At 34.1% G+C, this 27842-nt stretch overlaps 1 protein-coding gene across 24 annotated transcripts in view; it reads right to left on the reverse strand.

Annotated features, from left to right (window-relative positions):
• Window positions 1-5106: 5106 nt before the first annotated feature.
• LOC144957124 (coiled-coil domain-containing protein 60-like) overlaps window positions 5107-27842 on the reverse strand; it is a 75511-nt gene continuing 52775 nt past the window's right edge. For 10 of the 24 annotated variants that reach the window (XM_078888142.1, XM_078888125.1, XM_078888133.1 and 7 more), the window contains 6 exons: window positions 27447-27529; window positions 21277-21417; window positions 19942-20094; window positions 18157-18247; window positions 15694-15720; window positions 5107-6014 (listed from right to left, as the gene is read on the reverse strand). In XM_078888142.1, the coding sequence (XP_078744268.1) occupies window positions 5550-6014; window positions 15694-15720; window positions 18157-18247; window positions 19942-20094; window positions 21277-21417; window positions 27447-27529 (960 nt within the window). In that variant the 3' untranslated portion in view covers window positions 5107-5549. Of the gene's footprint in view, window positions 6015-10128; window positions 10168-15693; window positions 15721-18156; window positions 18248-19941; window positions 20095-21276; window positions 21418-27446; window positions 27530-27842 lie in introns of all 24 variants that reach the window. The other 14 variants (XM_078888126.1, XM_078888144.1, XM_078888141.1 and 11 more) reach the window with 3 other exon arrangements.

Here is a 27842-nt window from a genome sequence, read left to right on the forward strand (position 1 = left end):
CCCAATGGCCGCCGCGAAATTTTTATACTCTATTGTCTTCTGGCACTTTCCTACTCACTTTATTTCTTGTTGTTATAAACATTTACACGAGCAGTGTTGGTATATTAAGGATATTATTCACACATGATAAATGCTTGGCGAATGATGATTGTCCAGGAATGAAATAGAACCATTATGGCAAGTGATATTATCAAGACACTAGTAATAGTAACAACATTCTCCAAAATAAATGCTTGAGAAGAATATTGAGAACGAGATGGCAACAACATGTAAGAAATGAGAAGATTTTAGAATGGGATTCAATAGTCGGACCGTCACTTCCTTCCTAATGACGTATGGTAACTTAGTAACACTGGCTCTAAACTATCGGAACAATGGCGGACGCCGTATGAAATATTTCTCCGGCGAGCTTAAAAGCGTATCCAGAGGAAAAAAACCCCATCAATTCGATCATGTTTTGACTTTTACACATTCTGATCACAAGGCACATGAAAAGGGAATGAAAAGTTCTCGCCAGCATGAAGAATAAAAAGTAAAGATTTTCTTTGTTTAGAACCAAGATGGCCGCCGTTGCCAGGCGCGTGACATCAGACTACTGAATCCACAATAGTGGGTTCTCTCTCTGTGTATGTTGTGTGTAACGCCAAACAACATGTGTTATCGTTTGCTATGTTTTACAAGATGTTTTATATGCACAACAACTTCTGAAATTCTCAGTGCTGTGTTTTAATTATTTTTTTTTTTGACAATGAAATAACTTTAATCAGAGGCAGAGCGAGAAAGTTACTACCGTACATACAATGATGGGTTCTCTCTCTGTGTATGTTGTGTGTAACGCTAAACAACACGTGTTATAGTTTGCTCTAATTTACAAGATGTTTTATGCACAACAATTTCTGAAATTCTCAGTGTTGTTTTTTATTTATTTTTTTTTACAATAATAACTTTAATCATTTTTAAACGAGGTTTTTTAAAATGATATACGTACGTGGATGTTTAGTGAATTATCAGCACCGATTTCATGCAGTTCAATTTTTTTTTAAAATTACACCTCTGTTTATTCAATTTTATTATTCAAACTTTACTCACCGTGACACTTCGCGAAGTCTCAGGTTTGAGAGTTTTTGCCAAGATGAAGATCATTCTAATGATATCGATATTTGAAGGACAAGTTTTCTGGCCAAAAATTCAAATACTGTACCATTTTGTTTTTAAACTACAGCAGTGTTAGCAAATTACTGGATTGTCGTTGGTAAAAGCGTTAATTAAGGCAAGCATAATAATATGTTTTACAAAGGCAGAAATAATGTGAGAGAACATTTCATTAATTCCTTCTCTGTAAACATAATTCACATTTTGGCAATGATAGGATAGAATCAGCAGTTTGGCAAATTAATGTTACAACTTTTCGTGTTTTTTTAAAATTTGGCATGGTGTATAACGATAATGGCTGTATATATTTACCAGATTGGCATAAAGTGGTGCTAAATTGTACAATATCAGTACACTAGTGGAAGAATCATATTGCAAGAGTGGGAGTTATAATGATGACCGTACCTAGATAGATTTTACACAACAAAGCATAACACGGAAAAACACAATTTACATATTAGCCTACATTACATACTTTTGATAAAAATATATAGCATGCTTGATATAATATGTATTTTCTTATTTTTTTAAAAAATTGAGCACAAAGGAAAGTCATGATAATAAACGGCCGACAATAAAACAAACAAACATAAAAACAACATCTAAATCGAATACAGTGAAATCCGCATAAAGCCAACACTCTTAAAGTCAATTTCTGCTTAAAGGCAACATCTCTTCTTAATCCCAAATACTATTCTGTTCTTTTATCCATATGTGTTCCATTGATAATACTATATAAAATCAACCTTGCTCAAAACCAACCATTTTTTTTTCTGGTCCAGCGATGTTGGCTTTTAGTGAGATTCCACTGTATTCTAATTGTCGTGTTTTAATTCACAATCTATCGTTATACTGATGTATTGAGCATCAATAGTTAATATTGAAACATTCGTACATATTAATTATATGACATGGTTTTGCATAAACGCATGAATTGGAAAGTCATGGTTACATTCATATAGCAATAACATCAGAATAGTATGTAGAAGATGTGAGTGTGAGACCAATTTGCATTGGCGGTACATAGAAAAGTCATGGTTTTACTGAATAATAATACAATGACATTTAAAAGGCATTCTTTAAGTATCTTGGCCCAAAAAGCCCCCTTTAATGTTTAACTCACTCAATCCTAAAGATTCTGTTACTTTTCAAAATTGGAGAAAAAAACATGTATTAAAAATGAGTATGTACATAGAGAGTTTTATTCAACTACCATTAACATGCAACAAATAAAAACATTAGATTTGATAGTACGCCTATAATTTGTCTCATTAAATAGGCACAGAGTAAAAGTAACCAGGGTAAACTACGGATATAGTCAGTGTTAGATTTAGATAGGGTTGAGTGAGTTAAATATCCCTCAGAATTTGTTAACTTTATTAATAATTAATGGACATAAATTCGGATTGTGTTCCACGTTGGTTAATGCCACTGGGAATTCCAGTTCCAGTTTAAATGTTTTCAATGAACATATTATAATTTTACATCATGTCATTATAAAGTCATGGTTTAATTTTAAACAATAAAATGTACTTATATTTACGAGTACAATTTACCCCAACGTGTGGTGATTATTTACAAATATGTCGTCCACGTGGATTGTCATGAAATTATTATTCGGCACAGGCACAAAATTGTCTTAAAACCTCATAGTAATGAATGTCATGATCAGATTAATTAATTATGGTCATGCTTTTCGTCAATTATAATATTATAAAATCAGCGCTCTGTCGAGATATACAAACTCTCGTGTTTGAATGAGAATGTAGGTCATGTCATGAAAAGTCATGAAAAGTCATGCGGCATTGGCTTTCTACTAAAATATTAGAACAGTACGCAATGTTTAATGGCGTGAAATGTCAAATAAAAATACATTTCTTTTCCTACTTTTAAGGGCTGTTGTCATAGATTTCCTCAAAATTATTTTTTAAGTGTTATCGAGTCGATAATGCCAATAAAAGTCATGATTTAAACAAACAACTTCACCCTGTAAGAGTTGATATTATAGAGATTTTTTGTAATAATTTAAAAGTCCAGAATAGTTAATGTCATGTTATAGTGACTTTTAAAAGTCCAGGATCGCTGATGTCAATAAATGTCATGTTTTAAACAAATAAACTTAAACATCTGCACGGATTCAAGTAATAGACTTTTTAAATGTTTCTTTAAAGTCATGATATATAATATATGATTTAATCTTCAATGACTAATGCTATACACGTCTTTCACTTTCACTGTTTGAAAGCCATGATTGAAACAAATAACATTTAATTAGTAATATAATATAATATAATATAATATAATATAATATAATATAATATAATATAATATAATATATATAATATAATATAATATAATATAATATAATATATATTTCAGTAATATTTAAAGAGTTTAGAGCCGTCAATGTCGGGAATATATCATGATAAAATGATATTATTTCTAGTAATTGGTTAGATTGGTCTATATGAACGATTACAATCCTAAAAGATGGATACAATAGTGCCTGACAAAACAGAAATATATATTTTATATAATATAATATATATATATATATTATATAAATATATATATATATATATATATATATTATATTTTCTCTTTAATTTGTCTGGCACTATTTCATACAGAGCTTTTCAGATTCGTAACTTTGCCTCGACTGGCAATTTCGCCTCTTGACCTGTGGGCAAATGTTGCATATAGGTATTTAGTTTTGTGGCGGACTAACATTATAGAGGTTTAGCAGCTCATACGTATCACGCAACACGTATCACGTATCACGTATCGGCTACCCGCCCTTCACTAATAATTGATGCATACAGAAGTATATTGACAAAAAAAGGATGAGCAAATGTTCATGTTGACTTTATATTGCTATTCAAAATTTATGGCGCATTTATATATATATTATATATATATATATATATATATATATATATATATATATTATATATATATATATATATATATTTATATATATATATAGTGAATTGACTTCATACAAGAAATCACAAGCAGAACGCACACATTCACTTTAACTTCACACGCTTCTATATGTGACCCATCGTTACAAAACGGTATTATACCCACTGCCATGTGTAGTGGCCCTGAGCAAGTCACCTCGCCTTAATAACTGAGTTTGGGGCCCTGCACTGCGGCTGACGCCTTGGTTATCCCAGTTTTCCCTTAGAAGAGACCCATACGACAAATTTCCCCTATGGGGTGCATAAAGGGAATTTTATTTTAATTGGTTCTCAAAAATCTAAATCAACCGGACATAACACTGTGTTAAAACGGAAGGTCACATAATATGTGACCCATCGTCTCAAAAGGGTATTATGTCGGGATGAACCAGATACTAAAAAGTCAAATTAAAGCTATACTGGTCAAAAATTCGAATTATTCTAAGATAAGATGTTCATTCTCTTCAATAAAACATACAGACTCATTGCAAGTCGGATATTTCTGGCTATAAATTGGGTTTCAAGGATCTAGATCATTCCGACATAATACCGTTTTGAGACGAAAGGTCACATATGTGAATATCAAATCACACAATTATCTTGCTATTTGCCTTAATTTATATTTTCCCTTTTATACAACATCCCTTTTATGTTTAAATTCTCTGAAATCTTTGTGCGGCAATGTCTTCTTACAGTCCTGCTACGGGCAGTGAATAGTTCAGTCCTTGGAAAAGCCTCTTTACTCTTTACGCAAATTTACATTTATTTTCCAGACAGAAACAACGCTGTCAAGGGCCAGGTAGCCTACTCATTTTACACATACTTTCGATGAGAGTCTGGCGTCCAATAGAATTTAGTTTATTTCTCCCTTAATTATCTGGCCACTTCTTATATTGTTTACTTTTCCGGTTTCCTACTTCCGATTGGAGTAACAGTCACTTTGTATTTGACAAAACTTCTAATCTTATCCTTCACTTGTCGTTGGCTTTCCTTTCTTTTTTTTTTAAAACAAAGTAAGATCGTAATATTCTCACATCTTACAAGAGAATGTAAATAAAGAGCATTTTCCAAGAACTCAATTATGCGCCCGTTCAGAGCAGGTCTCAAACCCTGAACCTTCTGGTCTGAAGGCGACTGTAATACCACTAGATCACAAGGCGGAACACCTCTTGTGACACGTTTTTTATATTACTTGACTCCACATTCAATTCATTATTGTCTCTTTGATATTTGAATCTAAAACCATCATATATTCGGACAACAGCGTTGTCTTTGTCCGAAAAATTGTAATATCGCCTAACAGGCGTCATGTCCCGTCCTACATGTTAAATGTTGCTGTTGACCAGGAACCCTTTGTAAAGCGCTTTGAGCACATTTAGTGGATATTGCGCTATATAAAGCTCAATTATTTTTTATTCATTCACCTTTCAATTATCACCTTTGCTTTCTGGCGACCGCCGACTGTACTAATCTTCTTCTCCCGTCAGCGCCATTGGCAATCGAGACCGCGCTCTTAGCCCCTGACCTTGACCTTACACTGAGACTACTTTTCACCCTATTCGTTCCACTACCTCCACCACTTTCTTTATTAACCCTTCCATCACCACCACCACCACCACCAGCAGCTGAAGGCAACGCTCGAACTTGACCTTGAGACTTGTCCTGACCTTCACCTTGACCTTGACCTCTGCTAGCGCCGGGAGGAGCAGTTCGAGGTCGAGACACTTTGGGGAAAGCTTGAGAGAACCACTCCTCGTATTCGTCTATGGACATGTCCACGATTTTGTCACGACAGAACTCGATGGCGGCGGAAATATCGGGTGAGCAGATCTCCCAGTGGCGTAGGCTCTCCAGGACTTTGAGAAATTTGTAGACGCTTTGCTTGCTGGTGTTCTCAACCTATGGAATCAATTATAAAAGAACTAAAATTATATTAAATGTATCTGATGTATTCAGTATAATAGTATAGCATGCATGGCGATGGAATAATAAAAACACATGAAGAATTCGGAGAGAAAACTAGAGATGGGGGTATTATTTATAATTATTATAGGCAATATTATCAAAATTGTGAAATAACCCAACATATAATAATAATCATCAACTTTTATCAAGTCCAAAATGACAAAAGCAGCCAAAAAAAAAAAACAAAGCCACCCAAGTGTATCGTCAAATGAGCTAACTTTGATTCTAGGGGTAACTTTGCGTCAAGGAAGAACATAGCATCAAGGGACAACTTTGCATCAAGGGGTAACTTTGCATCAAGGGGTAACTTTGCATCAAGGTGTAACTTTGCATCAAGGGGGAACTTTGCATCAAGGGGTAACTTTGCATCAAGGGGTAACTTTGCATCAAGGGGTAACTTTGCACCAAGGGGGAACTTTGCATCAAGGGGTAACTTTGGCTCTATAGATTTGGAGCATTTTGAGTTTTCCCAGCTTTGTTCCATTAATTTCCAATCTTAAATCATAATAATATAGGACTCCAATTGGTCCAAACTGAAAGATGCTAAGTTTCCCCTTGAGACAGTTAGCCCATTTTTTGGGAGATGGGGGGGGGGGGTGAATTGGTTTAGATCTTTGTCGAAGCAAATGTACATTTTCATCTCCTATTTTATCATAAAGAAGTGGAAATACGCCTCACATCGCAAATTGTTGGGGGTTGGGGGTGGGGTGTAACTTTCAGATGCCAGCTAGGGGTGACTACATGTTGTGTAGGATTTATTTAATAAATCGAATAATTACAAATTGTATTGTATTTCCAAAGTGCTTTTTCTCTCTTCCAATACACTTTATCTAGTTTGATCTCTCCGAATTCTTCACAAAGGATCATCACAGAGTAGCAAACAAAATACGAGGGGCGCTCTCGGGGAAACTGACCGTCCACATGTCGCATGTTACGGAAATTTTGTTATTAGTGTGGTGTGAGCCAGAAGACAGTTCTCTATATTATTTTACCTTTTATTTCATTGAAAATGTTAGAAAATAAAGGCAGATTTATGACCATTTGAAGTAGACAATCTACAATCTATAGAAATGATTGTTTGTTTGTTTTAGATAAAATAAGACATCAAAGTCTGCTAATCTTTATTTCCACCCCTCTATCGATACCGATTTCGTCATCTCTGAGTAAAAGACATTTTCAAAAATATTTCAATGATATCTACTTCTTTTTTCAAAAATCTAATTATTTGAGTGAAATTAAACATTTGATAATCTGAAGTCACAAATTATTATTGTAAACTTGATATCATTACGCGTTACTATTTAGGGAGAGGGGTGGAATAATAAGTCTTTACCTCACATGAGCTGTTAAGGCTTCTCCCAAGAACGTGCTAGAAAACAGCGAATACTCATTGGGAAATCTCAGATCTCTTCGGGTAATTCTAAAACACTTTTATTTACCCATAGAATATCTCAAAACTATTTCCGGCAACGTGTGTACCATTTCCCAAGAGCGTCTCTCGTAATAAAATTCTTATAAGGATATGCGAGAGGGTATGAGGTGCAATGTATTTATCTTTATTTATCTATATATTTACCTAACATTTAACTATATATAATATTCATATTTATGTTCAGGAAAATACATTAAATGGATCCTTATTGATGATGTGGAAATGTCTTGTCACATATCGATGTTACATTAAATTATAATTTCAATAAAGGATCAATAACGTTTATCTTATTGGAAATACATAAATAAATAGATATAAATAAATAAAACAGAAATTTGTTTATTTATTGTAAAGTTATGTGTAATGAAATAGTTGTAGAAAGTGTCAAACAGAAACAATAACTTTTATATTAAATAAGAGGCTTTGAAATTAACAAAAGCAATCATAAATTTGGAGAATCAAATTACAAGAATAAATGTCATGATAATGTAATTAATATCTTTTAATATCCAAGAAAAGAATGATATGGTCAATATAGAGTCATTGCTTTTTATTCTAATTAAATATATATATTATATAGATTAAAATAATAATGAAATGCCCTTTGATGTATTTTCATTGATTTTTTCCAATGGATAACAACAACATCTAGATAAATCCCTTATTTCAAATTTTATATTCAAATTAATAAATGTGTCACTAACTCAATTTTGATAAATAAATGTTCAAACATTAAAGGTGAGGGTTGAATTTGATCAACAAGAGAAAACAGAAAGATAAAAAAAAGGAATTATTATTCGTATAAAATTTATAAGTTAAATTCACTTTAGATATGAACCATTTTAAATTTTAAAAATCAATAAAACCGAATTAATTGACTGTTGTGATTTTGAATCACCTTTCATTTTCCTCAAATTTCTGAAGTTATGCTTTTACTGAGCGATAGGTTCAGTGTTATAATATCATTTCTTTTAAGTTTTAGAAAATCTGTTTAACCTTCATTTAAAATGTCTAGCGAAAACCAAAAAAAGTTTTCTAAAGATTAAAATTTTCAAAACTAAATTCACAGCAATTTACCAAATTATGGATTCATTCTAGGTGTACATATTAGCAGGCCTGGAAATCGAATACAATCAATTATGGGCTTGATTTAACATTGTTGTAATAGACAATATTTTGCGTTGGTTTGAGAGCATTTCCATTACAACAATGAGCCCATAACAATTTGGGTTACCAGACCTGAAAATTAGTACACGTTGGACTCATTCATTTCTTCTAAATGTGCAAAACAAGACAAGATGGGCGTGCAGGTGGGACTGGTGCCTGAAATCATTGGATCTAAAATAGAACGGAATGGGGCAAAGTACGCCTTTTCGTAAGGTCTGATAGCCGGATGCAATGGGAGTGATCTATATTCAGGCTTTGGTCCAACCGTGTCATCCATCACGTCGTTTTTTTGCTGTCAAAACGATTGGATTTTTCTTAATAAATGTAAACACGTTGCTTTGTTTACAAAAGTTATAAATAGATTATCCATGAGTCAAGCTGAACAAAATGTCCTATAGACACATAGATAACCACGCCTCTCGGACAGTCGTCATCAATGTAAACAATGGCAGAAGAAAATCTCTTAAACTTGAGATTTTATATAGCGCAATATCCACTAAACGTGCTCAAAGCGCTTTACAAGGGGTCCCCGACCAACAGCAACACTTAACATGTACGACGTGACATGGCGATATAACAATTTATTTTGGAAAGAGATAACGCTGTTAACGGCCAGGTACTCATTTTACACCTGAGTACGGTCATGTTTTGTTTTACGTGTGACATGCTGTTGTTGGTTAGGGACCCCTTGTAAAGCGACTTGTGCACATTTAGCGGATATTGCGCTATATAGAAGCTCAAAGCTCAATAATTATATTCCTCTCAGTAAAACAAATAAACTTAAAGCAAGTTTTACAGTCTTCACTATCAGTTCCATTTTGGGCCGTCATGCTAGAAAGTGAGAAGTGCGATTGAATGAAAGAAAGTAAAAACAATGAATAAACCAGTTTACTGCCGTACTCTGGAAAATAATCGGAATTTAAAAATTTGGCCAGAAAACTTGTTCTTCAAATATCGATCGATTTAAATTACCCTGATCTTGGCAAAAACGCTCAAACCTGGGACCTCTCGAAATCTTCCTTAAAATCCCAATTTTGAGAATTTGTGCCACAGTGAGAGTCATTTAAATCTATCGATATTAGAAAGACGAGTTTTCTGGCCAAATATGTGTCTTTCCTTAGAATGACATAACTCACTGGTTAAAGTGTCTGTAAAAACATGTGCCCGCAATGTGGTAGTAGTAGTAGTAGTAGTAGTAGTAGTAGTAGTAGTAGTAGTAGTAGTAGTAGTTAGTTGTTGTTGTTGTAGTAGTAGTAGTAGTAGTAGTAGTAGTAGTAGTAGTAGTAGTAGTAGTAGTAGTAGTAGTAGTAGTAGTAGTAGTAGTAGTAGTAGTAGTAGTAGTAGTAGTAGTAGTAGTAGTAGTAGTAGTAGTAGTAGTAGTAGTAGTAGTAGTAGTAGTAGTTGTAGTAGTAGTAGTGCCCAAACACAAACACTCAACCACGTAAATACCTGCTTGAGCACATTTGCGATACTCATTCGATTTCGAGGCTAAAATAAGAATAAGGATAACATTGGATAATGATTCATAAAACATAATCATAAATAAATAAGTAAATGAGGAGAGGCGGTTGGTGGTGGTGGTGGTTTGGGGTTGGGGGGGGGGGGGTTGATGTTGGACGACAATTTTGTAAGGAAAAATAGGGGTAACAAAGAATTAATAAACAGTGGCTAGTCAAGACATATTATATTATAGGAATGTAAGGAAACAAACAAAGGTTTTAATAAGATAAACAACAACGAAAACAAAACAAAACAAAACAAACGAAAAAAAAATAAAGCAAACAAAGAACCGTACATACAAACAACAAATAAGAACAAAACGAGATAAACGAAACATGTTAAACACCCTCCTCCAAATATTTAAAACAACAAAACAAAAAAAAAAACAAAAACAAAACAAACAAAAAACAAAAACAAAAACAAAAACAAAATCAAAACGAAACAAAACAACAAACAAACCAAAGACGGAATTGTCAATACTTGAATTAAATAATACAGTTGATAAATAAACGAAAACAAGTAGAGGAAACATGACTCCATGGTATAGACATTAGAAAAGTTAAAATTGGAGAGGGGGGGGGGGGGGGGGAAATAATAGATATTATGTGTGTTGTATAATTTTAGATCTTGATAAAGCTAATCACAGCCATAGGAGGAAATAAAACCATCACCATTATTTCAAACAGGATATAATTTCTGAATTCTACAAACTACAAGAAAATTCTTTATTTTCGAAAATAAAAGCAACCATCCCATAGACCTACGTCTACACACCTTCAGGTCTGGTTGCCGAACACAATTATGGGGTTGATTTAACGTTGTTGTAATTTAATGGATAAAATAATTTTTTTCGTTGGTTTGAGATTATGTCCATTCCAACAATGAGCCCATGATAAATCGGGTTATCAGACCTGCGAGTGAGTGCACGTCACCATGACCCAAATACAGAAGTGTGTCAAGAGATTCAATAGTTTTGCATGATCTAATCACATTAGTGATCATCTCGGCCCAATAAGGGGGCCTTATGATGATGGAGTGGATTTAAAATATGAATTACAGAAGGGCTACAAAAAAAAAAAAAAAAACACACCAAAAAACCCAAAAGAAAACAACAACAAAAAACAACCCAAAACAAACAAACAGTATAGATAGAAAAACAAGGGTAAACTAAAAAAGAAGTGACGATTTTATAAGGGCAGACGGGGTCTAAAGACGACACGAGAAGGATCTGAACTAAAAAAGAAGTCAGAGAGACAGAGAGAGATAGATAGATAGATAGAGAGAGAGAGAGAGAGAGAGAGAGAGAGAGAGAGAGAGAGAGAGAGAGAGAGGGCGAGAGAGAGAGAGAGAGCGAGAGAGTCCTGAACAGTGACGATTTTATAAGGGCAGACGGGGTCTAAAGACGACACGAGAAAGATCTGAAAAAGTTTGTATGTTACAGTGCCAGACAAAACAAGAGAGAAAAATATAAGCATTGAAAAAATGAAAAACATGCCAAAAATCACTCTGCCTCAAAATCTCGGATTCGGGGCAGACTGAATTTTTGGCATGGTTTTTTTTCTCGCATTTTTATCTCTCGTTTGGTCTGGCACATTTTCAAACACACTTTTTAAAAGATCTTTATTTTTACGTGCGGCTATGTGGTCTAGTGGTATGACACTCGCTTTCGGATCGAAGGTCCTGGGTTCGAGCCTCGCGCTCGGCGCATAGTTGAATCCTTGGAAAAGGCTCTTTACTCACATCCTCTCACCGTACTCAGGTGTAAAATGAGTACCTGGCCGTTAACAGCGTTGTCTTTGTCTGGAAAATTGTAATATCGCCTAACAGGCGTCATGCCCCGTTCTATATATGTTAAATGTTGCTGTTGACCAGGGACCCCTTGTAAAGCGCTTTGAGCACATTTAGTGGATATCGCGCTATATAAAAAGCTAATTTTTTTTTCATTTTTACACCACTCACTGCCTGCTACCTGTCACATAGGACACCTTATTTTTACAAAGTAATTGCTCTCAAATTGTATATTTTAGATGCGTCCATAATTGTCACGAGTCTCTCAATTATTTACACCCATTTTTTTTCTTTCTAAAAATAAAAACAGAAAAGAAAGTTTTCACGGAAAGAACCCCCCCCCCCCCCCCCCTCACTGGCTTTATTGGAAAAGATGATTTCACAAGAACCGGTCATTTAAAGAAATTAAAACCATTAAACTTTATTTTTTTAACATTTACAAGCGATCTTAAGCTTGATATGATACATGCAGCATAAGCGAATATTATATAAAATAGCGTTTATTTTTCCATATTATATTGATGTCTATGCAAACAAAACAACCCTTGTAAGAGTGTTTTAATATGTTTAAAAAATAGTATTTTAGTATAATAATAATATGGTATATATAGCTTTCCAAAATATGGTATAAATAGCTTTCCAAAATATGGTATAAATAGCTTTCCAAAATATGGTATAAATAGCTTTCCAAAATGGAGTAATATGTATAAAAAAAGTATTTTTAATGCTCACACCAATTCCCAAAGTTTTTTTTTAAATAGTAAAATATTTATAAAATAGATCAGTTTCAAAGCCTTTTCTAAGGGTAATAAAGACAGCAGATACAAATTCAAACATTATTGGATTGGATTGGAGGTTTTTTCATGGGACAAAAAAAAAGGTGGGGGATATTGAGGTGTGAGAATATAAGATAAATGAACAGAATTCCCTACAGCAAAATTAATGTTTTAATTTACATTACTTCGTATTTGTAAAATAAAACATCAAAACAAAACAACAACCCAACCCCCCCCCCCCCCCCCCCTCCCAAAAAAAAAAAACAACAAACAAACAAACAAACAAACAAACAAAAAAAAAAAGAAAACATTTTTGTCAGGGTGGAAAAAAAATCAAATTTGATAAGTTACAGGTGATCTCAGGTTCGATCCCCAGTCGAGGAAGACTTTTTGTTTTGGAATGTTTTTTTGTTTTTGTTTTTTTTTTCTCTCGCATTTTTATTTCTTGCTCTATCTGGCACTGTTTCATGAACATTTAATCAGATTTTTATTTTATATCAGTGCCTGCTCCATAATTTATCACAAAGTTTAATTTAAAAATATGAATTTACACTGAGAAAGAGATGGAACTCCCTCCCCTCCTCCCTCCCTCACCCCCCCCCCCACAAGTATTTAAAAAACTCGCAACCACCACCTCCCTCCCCAAACCCCCAACCCCCAACCCCCAAAGAAAATCAAAACAAATAAACAAAAACCCAAAACTAAATGAAGTTTAAAAGGACACGATGAGTTGACGTTTTAATTTTAACGCTTAGCAAGTTCTCTGCTTCTACATGAGTTTCTACCAATCCGAGACCCGATAACTGTTTGGTCATTAATGATAATTCAATATTAATTAATGTGTCATCATTAATCATATTTTAAACGAATTTAAATAATTTATAAGTCTTTAGTGGCCATCTTGATGAATTCATGTCTGAGTTTAAGTTTGAGTTTTTTTTTAACAAAGAGTGCTGCCAAACATTTTAAGTAATCTATTATCATTATTATTATTATTATTTTATTATTATTATTATTATTATTATTATTATTATTATTATTATCATCATCATTATTATTATTATTATTATCATTATTATTATTATTATTATTATTATTATTATTATTATTATCATTATTATTATTATTATTATTATTATTATTATTATTATTATTATTATTATTATTATATTATATTATTATTATTATTATTATTATTATTATTATTATTATTATTATCATTATTATTATTATTAAAATGGTAAACTATACATCAGTCACTTTATTCAATGTTGTCAGATTATGTCATTGGCGTCTAGGTATAATAATTTGGTTACAAACACCGAAAGATGGTAACTGGAGAAATTCAAGACAGATTGTTCTGTCGTATTTGAAAAATAAAGCAACAATTTAAATATTTTGGCCAGAAATCTGGTCCTGAGGATATCGATCGATTAAAATGAACCCTCATCTTGTAAAAAACAAAAACAAACAAAAAAACGCATGCACTCTTTCTATTGTAAAAGACCGTGACAAGAATTTGACTTTAGGCTTTGATCTAAGTGTTCAAAATTATATTAGCAGATCTCAAACCCGAACATAATTATGGATATGTATTAACATTGTTGCAATGGACAATGTTTGTTTTTTTCCCGTTGATTTGAGAGAAATTACAATACAACAATAAATGAGCCCACGATACTCTGAGTTATCAGACCTGAAAATAAATATACACACCGGCTTAGATTTAAAATATTGGAGTGCGTTTACCTCTCCTGACCCCTGCAGCAAAATCGTCACATTTGTTACGACACCATATACATTTTTGTTATTCAGATTTATTTTGTTCATCACAAACTTTGAAGAATGATCTTTGTATAATTAATAAGTTTTGTAGAGAGGTTGTTGAGTTTTTAAAAATCAATTTTTCTGCTGTGTAAGCCTGGCATTTTTGGGAAAATAATGAAAGGAAATACTTTAAGGAAAGAGTTAAAATGACATTGTTGAACTATTTATTTGGGGGGGGGGGATCTTTTAATCATCTAAATAATTTTGTGGCACTAAGAACTGTATATCTACATTGGACGGGGGGGGGGGGTCTTTTAATCGTCCACATAATGTTCTGGCACTACAAACTTTCTATGTAAATCTATCTTATATTCTCATTCATATCAAAATTTTGTAGCATTTAATTAAATTTTGTTAGCGAGAGGAGACAAGGAGGAGGAGAAGAAGAAAAACACAGAAGAAGATCGTAAAAATAGCAATGTTAAAGGAGTCAAACAAACAAACAAACAAACAAATAAAATGATATGATAGGATATAGAGGTCAAATCTAAAAAAGGGTAAAAATGTGACCATTCGCTTCAATTCAGTATTATGTCAAGTGGCCCTGATGCTTAACATTATAATTATAGCCTAATATATATGTTTAATTTAAAATAAATGCAGTCATTAAGAAGATTGAGATTTCTGCTAAAATTGACAGAAAACAAAATTAATGGAGAACTTAAGGCTTTTTTGTCCGATTACCATTTGAAGACTCCAGTGTGAAAAATATAGCACACGTTACAAAATAAAATTTGATGAGTTACACCTCTTACAGGTTATCGGGTGGTTTGAGGTTCGAGGAAGATTTTGTTTTGGGATGGGGATTTTTTTTTTCATTTTTCTTTCAAAGAGAGGGACTTCCCCCCCCCCCCCCCCCCCCACACACACTCCCCAACACCAATAGCGAGGAAAAGACTTCCAAAATTTAAAATTGTGATTTCTCAAAACCGAATCAGTATGACATAGTGTGCCTTTTCATTCCCCTTTTGTCTTCATTTGTCTATAAACTTTAATTTCTTCATCAAGATTGTTCGTTCTGACAAAACACCAGATCGAAGCGACGGGTCAGAAATTTTTTAATTAACTACAGGTTTTGTTTGGATTTTGTTTTTATTTTGTTTTATTTATTGTTTTAACCTACACTATCTTCATCGGTAGAAACCGGAATCTGGAAAAAAAGTTCATTCATTTAGATGATATTATTATACATCATGGCATTGGCAAGCTTAAGTTGGCACCAAAGACTGTTATTAGTCTAGCAGCCTTTGGTTTGTATTTAATAATACATTTCGAATAATAATGATAATCAACATGATAACAATATAATATTAATTATAACAATAATAATAATAATAATAATAATAATAATTATAATAATAATAATAATAATAATAAATAATAATAATAATAAGAATGATGATGATGATGATGATGATGATGATGATGATGATGATGATGATGATGATGATAACAATATAATAATAATAATAATAATAATAATAATAATAATAATAATAATAATAATAATAATAATAAAATAATAACAATAATAATAATAAGAATCATGATGATGATGATGATAACAATAATAATAATAATAATAATAATAATAATAATAATAATAATAATAATAATAATAATAATAATAATAATAATAATAGTGATAATAATAATAATAGTAATAATAATGATGATAATAATAATAATCATTTATATTATTAAAATTAAAACTCTAAACTAGGTGCATGCATTTGAAATAGAACAAATCATAATGAGACTATAGGATTTCCTCAACAATAACCAAAAAAAAAATAAATAAAAAAGCTACTTACAATAAAGATTTTACGCATTAACCAATCTAAATCATCTATCTCACAAGGATATAACAACTTTCACTTTCTCTAATGATGCATTTCCTTCCATTAAAAAAACGTATCGCTGAAAAAGACAGTTACAGTGGAATCCCCATAAAGCCAACACTCCTAAAGTCAACTTCTTCTTAACTCACTCAACCCTACCACCGACTTTATCTGTATTTTACCCGGCTTACTTTTACTCCATGCCTATTTATTACATTTCTCTGACACAAATTATAGGCGTAGACCCTAGTATCAAAGCTAATGTTTTTGTTTTTTGCATGTTAATGATAGTTGAATAAAACATACTCATTTTTAATACATTTTTTTCAATTTTGAAAAGAAACGAAATTCTCTAGGATTGAGTGAGATAATGTTAACAACACCTCGCATTGGTCCCACATTTTCTGTTCCTCATCTAAGCGTGTGACCCATTGATAATGGATAAAGTCAACCTTGCTTAAAGTCAACACCAATCTTTCTGGTCCGGCGGTGTGTTGGCTTTATCAGGATTCCACTGTAACTATAAGAATGCACATTACCAGGAAAGCACACAATGTAAATCTGTCCCTGTGCTCCATTCGTCATGATAGATCTATATCACCTCTATTTTGCCAAGAGTGTGTCAATCTTTTGATGGTTTGCAAGTAAAATGAACTATAGTGCGTTTTGTTTTTAACTGCCCCCCCCCCCCAAAAAAAAAAACAAAAAGAAAGTAAAAAAATAAAAATTAAAAAAATAAAACAAACAAACTACCAAAAAAAAACGCGAAAAAAACCCAACAAAACCAAAATAAAGCAAAACGAAAAAAATAAATTAAAATTAATAAATAACTGTAACGGCAAACTCCTCTACCAAATAAAAATCATTGCTAGGACTAAACCTCGTGAGTGCAATACAAACAATTTCCTATCTAAATAAAATTGATTAGTATACTGTTTTCTAGGTTAAAAAATGTTTTTAAAAAAGGTATAAATCTCATGAAAAATAATCCATCTTTTCTGTCATGCTCTGAAAACTTCGGAAAAAAAAACAAACACGTATCTAAAAGTTTGGACAGAAAACTCGTCCTTCAAATATCGGTCGATTTATATGACTCTCATCTTGGCAAAACCCCTCAAACCCGAGACTTGCGAAGCCTGCCTTTTAAGTCCCAGGTTTGAGAGCTTTTACCTGGCTGAGGGTCATTTTATTTGATTGATGTTTGAAGGACGAGTTTTCTGGCCAAAATCTTGGATACGTATATATTTATTTTCAAACGTACGGTTTTAATGATGCACTAAGTACCACGGCTTTTGAACAATAGGCATTAACTCTCTCCTTACCAACAACAGGAAAATCGTCACATTCGTTACGATTCAATAAACATTTTTCTTTTTCAGATTTGTTTTGTAAACCACAACTTTTGGAGAAAAAATCATTGTTATAGTCATAATAACTTGATGCTGTTTTGTAAAGCTTATTTTTCTGCACAGAGTTATGTATTGTATGTTCTTTTTGCTTCTGTGTTAAAATGTAAAGAAATTAATTTTTGAGTTGAATAGCTATGCCATTTTAGAAAAATCCTGAATACTTTTGGGAAGGAAAGAGTTAAAATCACGAAATTATATGAGCCCTTATATTTTTAAAATCCTGAGCACACGCTAAATATCATTCAAACAATATCTGCAAGCAAGTTTTCATGCTGGATTTAAAGATTTACTGAAGGGAATAGCCCTAAAGAACTCAAAAGAACAAATTTTTCTTACCAGTCCATATTTGGCCAGTTTCTGCAGGACCGTTCGATAATACCAAATTTCTTTGGTTTCTGGAGACAAGTTGTGTAGAAGATCGGTGTACCTGTTTGGTAAACGAATATTTAAATAAATCTATCAAAATATGCCTTAATTATAATAATATGTATGAAACGTCTTTAGTAAATGGTATAAAGTTTTAAGGAGGGTCTATTGTAAAATGTAGGAACAGTTGATAGAAACACGATTTTCAATGTGACCAAATCATTATCCTTTTTTTTGCTATTGTTATAATAATAATAATAATAATGATAATAATAATAATAATAATAATAATAATAATAATAATAATAATAATAATAATAATAATAATAATAATAATAACCAGCATCATCATCATCATCATCATCATCATCATCATCATCATCATCATCATCATCATCATCATCATCATTATCATCATCATCATCATCATCATCATCATATCATCATCATCATCATATCATCAACATTGTCTACATAGCATCCTGGTTTTTTGTTGTTGTTTGTTTGTTTTGTTTTGTTTGTTTAAGAAAAGGGGTTGTCATTGAATTTGACGACTCGTTTTTGTCTCGGTCGTTTGAGATCTTTCTTTGAAGTAGAGACAGCCAAATATATAATACTTCGATACCAGGCCATCCTTATCGTGATGAATATCTTCCCTATGTTTTTGTTTTTAAGGGTTTTACGGCGCTTCAACACATTAAGGTCATATCAGCGCCAGTAAAAAGGAAGGAAATGGGACAGTAAAAAGTTCTAGAATTACAATAAAGCATCCAAGAAAAGGGAAGACAAAGGGGAATTGGTTCAAATAAGAAACAGGTGTAGATTCCAAAAGCACTCTATCAAAGTACTTAGTTTGAGATCACTAAAAGTCTCATCCAGACATAAGCACAGGTCCCCGCTAAGAGGAACACACTCAAATGTTTTACAAAGCATATATAATATAAAGAAAGCATAATACAGTGCATAACAGAGAGATGATTTACAATGAAAAAAATATCATCTCCCAAAACTAACTATACATTAGAATGTTTCCCTCTCAGCCAGGGCATCTGGCCAGGACCAGGACAAAACCAAGCAATCTCATTCCAAGACAATGACAAGAAACAATTGGAAAACGGGTATGGGGGGATAGAAGACACAGCATGTACCTCCCTGCCCACTATGGGAGGTCAGGATCCCCACCCAGAATATCTTCCCTAAATTGTTATATTGATTTGTAAGTCAGACATAACAGCAAAATTAAATTATGTATTAACAACAATAACAACAACAACAACAACAACAGTAGCATCAAAATCCAATAATGAATATAAGAATATAATCTAAAATAGCAACATTCAAAACAACAAAAAAAACTTCTGTCTTTGAAAATTTTGGCCAGAAATCTCGTTCTCTAAATGTCGAAGGATTAAAATGACCCTCATCTTGGCGAACACTCTGAAAACTGGGACTTCGCGAAGTATTTGTCAAGATGGTCATTTTTTAATTCGTCGATATTTGAAGGAGGACTTTTGTGACCAAAATTTTAAAATCGTTTTATTTCTTCTTCAGAATACCCCATAACCGACGTGCACATAGTTGCAGGTCTGATATTCCAAATAGTTATGGCCCCATTCATTGATGTAATGAAAATCCTCTCAATCCAACGCAAAATATTGTCCATTACAACAATGTTAAAGCAGGCCCATACATTTGTTCGGTTACCAGACCGGCAAATATGTGCACATCGCCCATGATTAAGACGCCCTTCATTACCAATTTCCTTTGAAGGAAGACTGCCTCCGTACATCGTCTAGCCTCGAGGTCTGTCTCTCCCCATTCTTCCTCATCTGTTCCACAGCCCTGTGATAACTCATCGTGTGCATTCGGAGATTGCTGAACTTATTCTGGCATTTCATTAATCTTTCCCTGAAATAAACAAGATGTGCCGTCAATAGACTTCAACAGTCGTGACGTCATTTCCCTCGTAATGACGCATAGTAACTTAGTAACTGGTTCTAAACTATCGGAACAATGTCGGACGCCCTTATGAAATACCTCTCCGACGAGCATAAAAGTGTATCCAGAGTTGAAAAACATTATAAATCTGATCATGTTTGACTTTTATACATTCTGATCACATGACATGTGAGCAAGTTCTCGCCAGCATGGAGAATAAAAAGTAATGATTTTCTTTGTTTAGAACCAAGCTGCTCGTTGCTGGGCGGACGTGACATCAGACTATTGAATCCTATTGGGGTAAATTTTCCTCAAAGGGAAACTTTGCAGCTGTGAATTTAAAGTGTTTTGAGTAATCTCAGCTTTGTTGCAGTTATTGTACCCGTTTAAAACTTGAATTTTTATCAAAGGAAAAAAATTGCCACAAAAATTAATTGGTCCAAAATTCAAGAGGCAAAGTTACCCCTCTCGATGGTCCCCAGAATTGTTATTTTTAGTAGTCCTTCAGAGCCCATGGAGCCGGAGTTTATCCCGATTTCTGTAGCGTTAAACAGGCAACGCTAGTCTGTCGCAAAGTACTTTCAGCTAGATCTAACAGATCCAGCTACCCAATAACTGCCGGGTGTATAAAAGGCGGGGGTCAGAAAAAATCTCGACTTCACCCAGGAACGAGCGGAGCAAGTTCTCTATCAACTTAGCTATCGGGAATCCCACGTAACCAGAATAGGCATCGCTAATTTCAATTAATAGTACGCGTTTATGTAAAATAGTCGCCAGTTATACCCGCCAGATCAATCGTAACATACAAAACTATGTATAACAGTAAACTTTGGACACTCGTCTTCAGATAGGTCCATGGTTCGAGTCCTTTTCTTAGCGGCACATAGTTGAGTCCTTGGAAATGTCTCTTTACCCACATATCCTCACAGAACCCAGGTATAAAATGAGTACAAGGCCGTAAACCTGTCGGAAAAAAAACCCCATTGTAATCTCGCCTACAAGTGTCATGTCTCGTCCTACATGTTAAGTATTGCTGTTGGTCAGGGACCCCTTGTAAAGCGCTTTGAGCACGTTTAGTGGATATTGCGCTATATAAAATCTCAAGATTCATTTCCATTGTGTATTTATATTATTTTTTTCTTTTAGCCTCACCTGTCCATTTGTTCGAGCACGTCGTGTAGTGTCATGGCCTTGTCGTCCTGAACCTCCTTGAATCTATTGTGTAAGTCTTGACGTAGGTTGATGTATTTGTTACTGGGCTTGGTGGCGTGGAACTCGATCAGCTCTGCAGAACTGGAATGAAAGGAGATTATAATTTTTTAAAAATAGAAAAATAAAATTAAAGAAAAAAAAAATCTACACACACACACACACACACACACACACACACACACACACATATATACATATATATATATATATATATATATGTATATATATATATATATATATATATATATATATATATATATATATATATATATATATATATATATATATATATATATATATAAAAGGCTAGCACTATTCAGTATCTGATACTGAATAGTGGTTTTGCACTATTCAGTATCTGATACTGAATAGTGGTTTTGCACTATTCAGTATCAGATACTGAATAGTCGTTTTGTACTATTCAGTATCTGACACTGAAATTTGGTTTTGCACTATAATACGGTTGTTTTTTTTACGAAACCTGACAAAGTTATGGGAAGAGGGTAGCTGTGGGAGTGAATATGGGACTCAGAGAAGTGTACACCAGTGGGGAGTGAACCTGGGACTGGGTTTCGGCGGGTTTCCAAATAAAAAGCAATTACTTTTTTACGAAACACGACGACACCTGGCAATATCCGACAAAGTTATGAGAGGTAGGCAGCAGCGTGTGTGTGTGTGTGTGTGTGTGTGTGTGTGTAGGGGGGGGGGGGGGGTAGGAGAGGATGAACCTGAGATTCAGGGAATAATAATAATAATAATAATAATAGTAATAATAATAATAGATCTTTATTGTCCATAAATATGGCAATTTGTCATTTAGTTACACTTGTAACCCATAGATACTCTCACCGTACTCATGTGTAAAATAATTACATGGCCGTTAACAGCATTGTCTCTATCGGGAAAGTGTAATATGAGTCCCATATTCACTCCCACAGTTGCCCTCTTCCCATAACTTTGTCAGGTTTCGGAAAAAAAACACCGTATTATAGTGCAAAACCACTATTCAGTGTCAGATACTGAATAGTGCTAGCCTATGGGAAGTGTACACCAGTGGGGGGTGAACCTGGGACTCTGGGTTTTGTAAAAAAGCAATAACAATATGGGGGGGGGGGGATTACATTTTTACGAAACCCGACAATATGCGGCAAAGTTGTGGAAAGTAGGCAAAGCGTGGGGAGTGAACCTGGGACTCAATGAAGTGTACACCGTGGGGAGTGTACCTGAGACTATGGTTTTCGGCGGGCTTCAGCTAGTTTCATGTAAAAGCAATTAATTTTTTACGAAACCCGACGAAACCTGGCAATATCCGAGAAAGTTATGGGTAGTAGGCAACAGTGCTGGGGAGTGAACCTGAGATTCGGGGAAGTGTACACTAGTGGGGAGTGAACCTGGGACTGGGTTTCGGCGGGTTTTGAAAAAAAAGCAATTACTTTTTGTTTACAAAATGCACCAAATCCCAACAAAATGGGGCAAAGTTATGGAAAGTAGGCAAATAATGGGGAGTGAACCTGAGACTAAGGGAAGTGTACACCAGTAGGGAGTGAACCTGAGACTATGGTTTTCGGCGAGTTTCAGCGAGTTTCACATAAAAGCATTTACTTTTTTTACGAAACCCGGCAATATCCGACAAAGTTATGGGAAGTAGGCAACAGTGGGGAGTGAACCTGAGACTCAGGGAAGTGTACACCAGTGGGGAGTAAACCTGAGACTTTGATTTTCGGCGGGTTTCAGGGAGTTTCACATAAAAGCAATTACTTTTTTACGAAACCAGGCAATATCCGACAAAGTTATGGGAAGTAGGCAACAGTGGGGAGTGAACCTGAGACTCAGGGAAGTGTACACCAGTGGGGAGTAAACCTGAGACTTTGATTTTCGGCGAGTTTCAGGGAGTTTCACATAAAAGCAATTACTTTTTTACGAAACCAGGCAATATCCGACAAAGTTATGGGAAGTAGGCAACAGTGGGGAGTGAACCTGAGACTCAGGGAAGTGTACACCAGTGGGGAGTAAACCTGAGACTTAGATTTTCGGCGGGTTTCAGGGAGTTTCACATAAAAGCAATTACTTTTTTACGAAACCAGGCAATATCCGACAAAGTTATGGGAAGTAGGCAACAGTGGGGAGTGAACCTGAGACTAAGGGAAGTGTACACCAGTGGGGAGTGAACCTGAGATCTGGTTTTCAGCAGTTTTCAGCGAGTATCACATAAAAGCAATTACTTTTTTTACGAAACCCGGCAATATCCGACACAGTTGTGGGAAGTAGGCAACAGTGGGGAGTGAACCTGAGATTCATGAAAGTGTACACCAGTGGGGAGTGAACCTGAGACTATGGTTTTCGACGGGTTTCAGGTAGTTTCATATAAAAGCAATTACTTTTTACGAAACCCGGCAATATCAGACAAAGTTGTGGGAAGTAGGCAACAGTGGGGAGTGAACCTGAGACTCAGGGAAGTGTATACCAGTGGGGAGTGAACCTGAGACTATGTTTTTTGGTGGTTTTCAGCGAGTTTCATATTAAAGCAATTACTTTTTTACAAAATCCAACGAAAACTGGCAATATCCGACAAAGTTATTGAAGTAGGCAACAGTGGGGGGTGATCTTGAGATTCAGGGAAGTACACTTGTGGGGAGTGAACCTGGGACTCTGGATTTTGTAAAAAAAGCAATACCAAGGGGGAGGGGGAATTACTTTTTACGAAACCCGCCACAACCCGACAAGGTTATGGGAAGTAGGCAGCAGTGGGGATTGAATCTGGGATTTGGACACCGCTGAGGATTGAACCTGGGACTGCGAGAGGCTGATACCAGTGGACAGTGAGCTCAGAATGTGCTTTTATTTCGAAACCTACTGAAATTGTCAAAAGTTATGGGAAGGGGGCACCATTGGGCAATGAACCGGGATTCAGGGAAGTGCACACCGGTTGGGAGTGAACCTGGGACTGTGAGAAGAGGATATCAGTGGAAATGAACCTAGGACTATGGAAGATAGATACTAGTGGGAAATGAAGCCGGACTATGGGAGTTGGGTACCAGACGAGAATGAAGCAATTACTTTTTTACAAAACCCACCGAAAAACCATAGACTTAGGTTTACTCCCCAATAGTCTGCACTTCCCTGAGTCTCGGGTTCACTCCCCCACTGTTGCCTACTTTCTTTCCATAACTTTGTGGGATATTGTCGGGTTTCATAAAAAAGTAATTGCTTTTTTTTACGAAACCCAGTCCCAGGTTCACTCCCCAATGGTGTACACTTCCTGAGTCCCAGGTTCACTCCCCACTGCTACCTACTTCCCATAACTTTGTCGGGGTTCGGCGTGTTTTGGCAGGTTTCGTAAAAAAAGAAACACCCCTAAAAATACCACCTGTATTCAGAAAATAGATGTCAATTGTAGTCTAATATTCAGTATATCTATTTAAATTATTATTATTATTATTATTATTATTATTATTATTATTATTATTATTATTATTATTATTATAATTATTATTATTATTATTATTATTATTATTATTATTATTATTATTATTATTATTATTATTATTATTATTATTATTATTATTTTTATCATTATTATTATTATTATTATTATTATTATTATTATTATTATTATTATTATTATTATTATTATTATCACGTAAATTTTAATATAATACGGCAATTAATTCACGGAAGTACATCGCTCAATTAATAATGGCAGAAAGTCTGGCCACATATTTATAATGAATCGGGTTTGTCTTAGATGACCAAACAAACAAACAAACAAACAAACAACAACAACAACAACAACAACAACAACAACAACAAATGAGACCAAAAAAAAAAGCACGATTTAAAAAAATAATAAACAATAGAAGAGCACATCAATGAAAAACAACAACGAGATTATAACACATAAAAGATATTCGTAATAAATCGATAACTGATTAAATTACTCGAACTACTTGATTAAAAAAAAATAATAATCATAATAATGATGATGATGACGATTACAACAACAACAATAATAATAATAATAATAATAATAATAATAATAATAATAATAATAATAATAATAATAATAATAATAATAATAATAATAATAATAATAATAATAAGTAAGTAGAAATAATAATAATAATAATAATAATAATAATAATAATAATAATAATAATAATAATAAATAATAATAAAAGAACAATAGTATAATATCAACATTAAAGCATATTACAAGCAAATAAAATTATTAAAACAAAAGTTTGAAAAATATCAATAGACAGAAGGAATTTTTAAAATATTGGGGAAAAAAAAAAAGTTATCCCTGCCGGGATTTGAACTCTCGAACCTTAAGCTCAGAGTCAAATAGCTTATATCCACCAAGCCATGGTGTCACTGAACATTTAGTGACATTTAATCATGTCTATTTAGATATTTAAAAATGTTTTTGAATGCCACTCTTACTTTGATATTTTGAACTATGTTAATTGCACCATAGCAGAAATTTAAAAAATTACGATCAAAATATTTTTACAACTTTGAATCGGGTTGTCAGTTACTGCACGTGTTCAATCTGGAAGTAGGTCAGCAGTTCAACCGAGATTGTCGCACTTTTCACTCTCTCTATAAAAAAGAGTTCCTTGTGGATACTGAATAGTGGCAAAGCACTATTCAGTATCAGATACTGAATAACCACTTCCTATATAAAAGTTCAAGTATAATTATGATCAACCTCTATGATATTGTTTCGAGCATAAGCTCTCATCAGGAAGTGAAAGTGAAAGTAGATTGTTTGGTTATCGCACATTTCCAGATTCACTCTTATGGTGGTTCGTAATTGCATAAAATGTGTTTGTTTCTATGTCTGCATGAAGATGTTAGTTCGTTTCTTCTGTTGAGTGTTGTGATGTTCGGTCTTGTGGTGATGTAGAATTTTTCTTCCAAGAAGATGTTGCAAATCTTAGAAGAGGGCGAGTAGGACTGTGCTCTGGAGATGAATTTCCATGTAATGCTGTGTTGTGTTTTTTTTCCTTGAGGTTCCAAATGTGTAGTAGAAACTCGTTTGTGTCTGTTTTTGGAGGAAGATTTATGCAGGTTGTATCTGGTTTTGAATGAACACTCAGTGAGGCCAATGTATGTTTCTTGTTTTGGTATGTCTGGTCGTGTAACTGTGGCTTGATAAATAACGTTTTGAGTCAGGCAATGGGAGCGATCTATATTCATGTTTTCGTCCATCCCAGTCATCAATCACATGATTTGTTGCTGGTACAACGATTGGACATTTCTCAATGCATCTAAACACGCTCCTTTGTTTATGAAAGTTGTAAACACACCCATGAGTCATGGCTGAGCAAAATGACCAATTGTAGGGTTGGACATTTCTCAAATTGTGAACACTTTTCACTATGTGGGTCATTTTGAGCACACCTTGCATTGTGACCAATGACCTCGAGCACATGGAAATGTAATATAGATCGTGCCTATTGCCGTTTAGTGGGCATGTTGCCTGGGTCCTGCAGTTGCATTTTTTATCTAGGTTGTTGTTGGGCTGTGCTGGCTGTGATAGTTTTCGTTTGTTGTTGGAAGAAATAATGTTTTGAATGGTTGGCATGCAGGTGTATCCCATTTTGATGGTGTTTTTGTTCATGATGACCCCAATGTTTACGTCGCCGATGACAAAACCACTAATTTCTAGGTTCGATCTCGGTCCCTTAGCGTGTGAAACACGAGTGCTCTACCAACTGAGCTATCGGGACTCCCAGACAAGTTGATGTTCATTAAAAAATAATAAAAACTTGAGCTTTAATTCAGCACAATCTCTACTAAACGTGCTCAAAGTCCTTTACAAAAGGTCCCTGACCAATAGCAACACGTAACATGTAGAACGAAACATGACGCCTGTTAGGCGATAATACAATTTTTTTTTCTGACAGAGACAACGCTGTTAACGGCCAGGTGCTCATTTTACACCTGAAGAATGGGAGTAAAAAGCCTTTCCCAAGGATTCAACTATGCACTGAGCAAGCGAGGCTCAAAACCAGGATCTTCTGATCTGAAATCGAGTGTCATAACACAAGGCCACATAGCCGCATGAATTTTAATCGAAGGAGATTTGAAGTTAAAAGTTTTACCTTTTTGGCCGGTTGTTGTCAGGCAGGCGGAGGTCTTTGAGGAAGAATTTTGAACGGTTCCTCTCTTCAGGCGAATCGAATCGCTGGAATCAAAGGTATCAATAAAAGAAAATATGACAAAGCCAAACATTTGACCTTAACAAATTATTTTAAATAATCGAGATAAAAAACAAAATTTTAATGTATTTTTAAAATTAATTTATCACGAATATACACATTATTAGATTGAAAATGTAAACAAATGTCCTACTAAAAAATATACACACAACGAAACAAATACAATATTAATTGAACATTGTTGTAGCATAATTCTGAGAGTACCATGGACCAGAAAGAAATCAAACATTCTGGTTCTTATTGATGCAGGCGAAAGGTCTAGAAAACGGTTGGCAGAAG

Source organism: Berghia stephanieae, chromosome 11 (genome assembly GCF_034508935.2).
Source record: "Berghia stephanieae isolate SIO BIC M18660-M18661 chromosome 11, UCSD_Bste_1.3, whole genome shotgun sequence".
Lineage (NCBI taxonomy): Eukaryota > Metazoa > Mollusca > Gastropoda > Nudibranchia > Aeolidiidae > Berghia > Berghia stephanieae.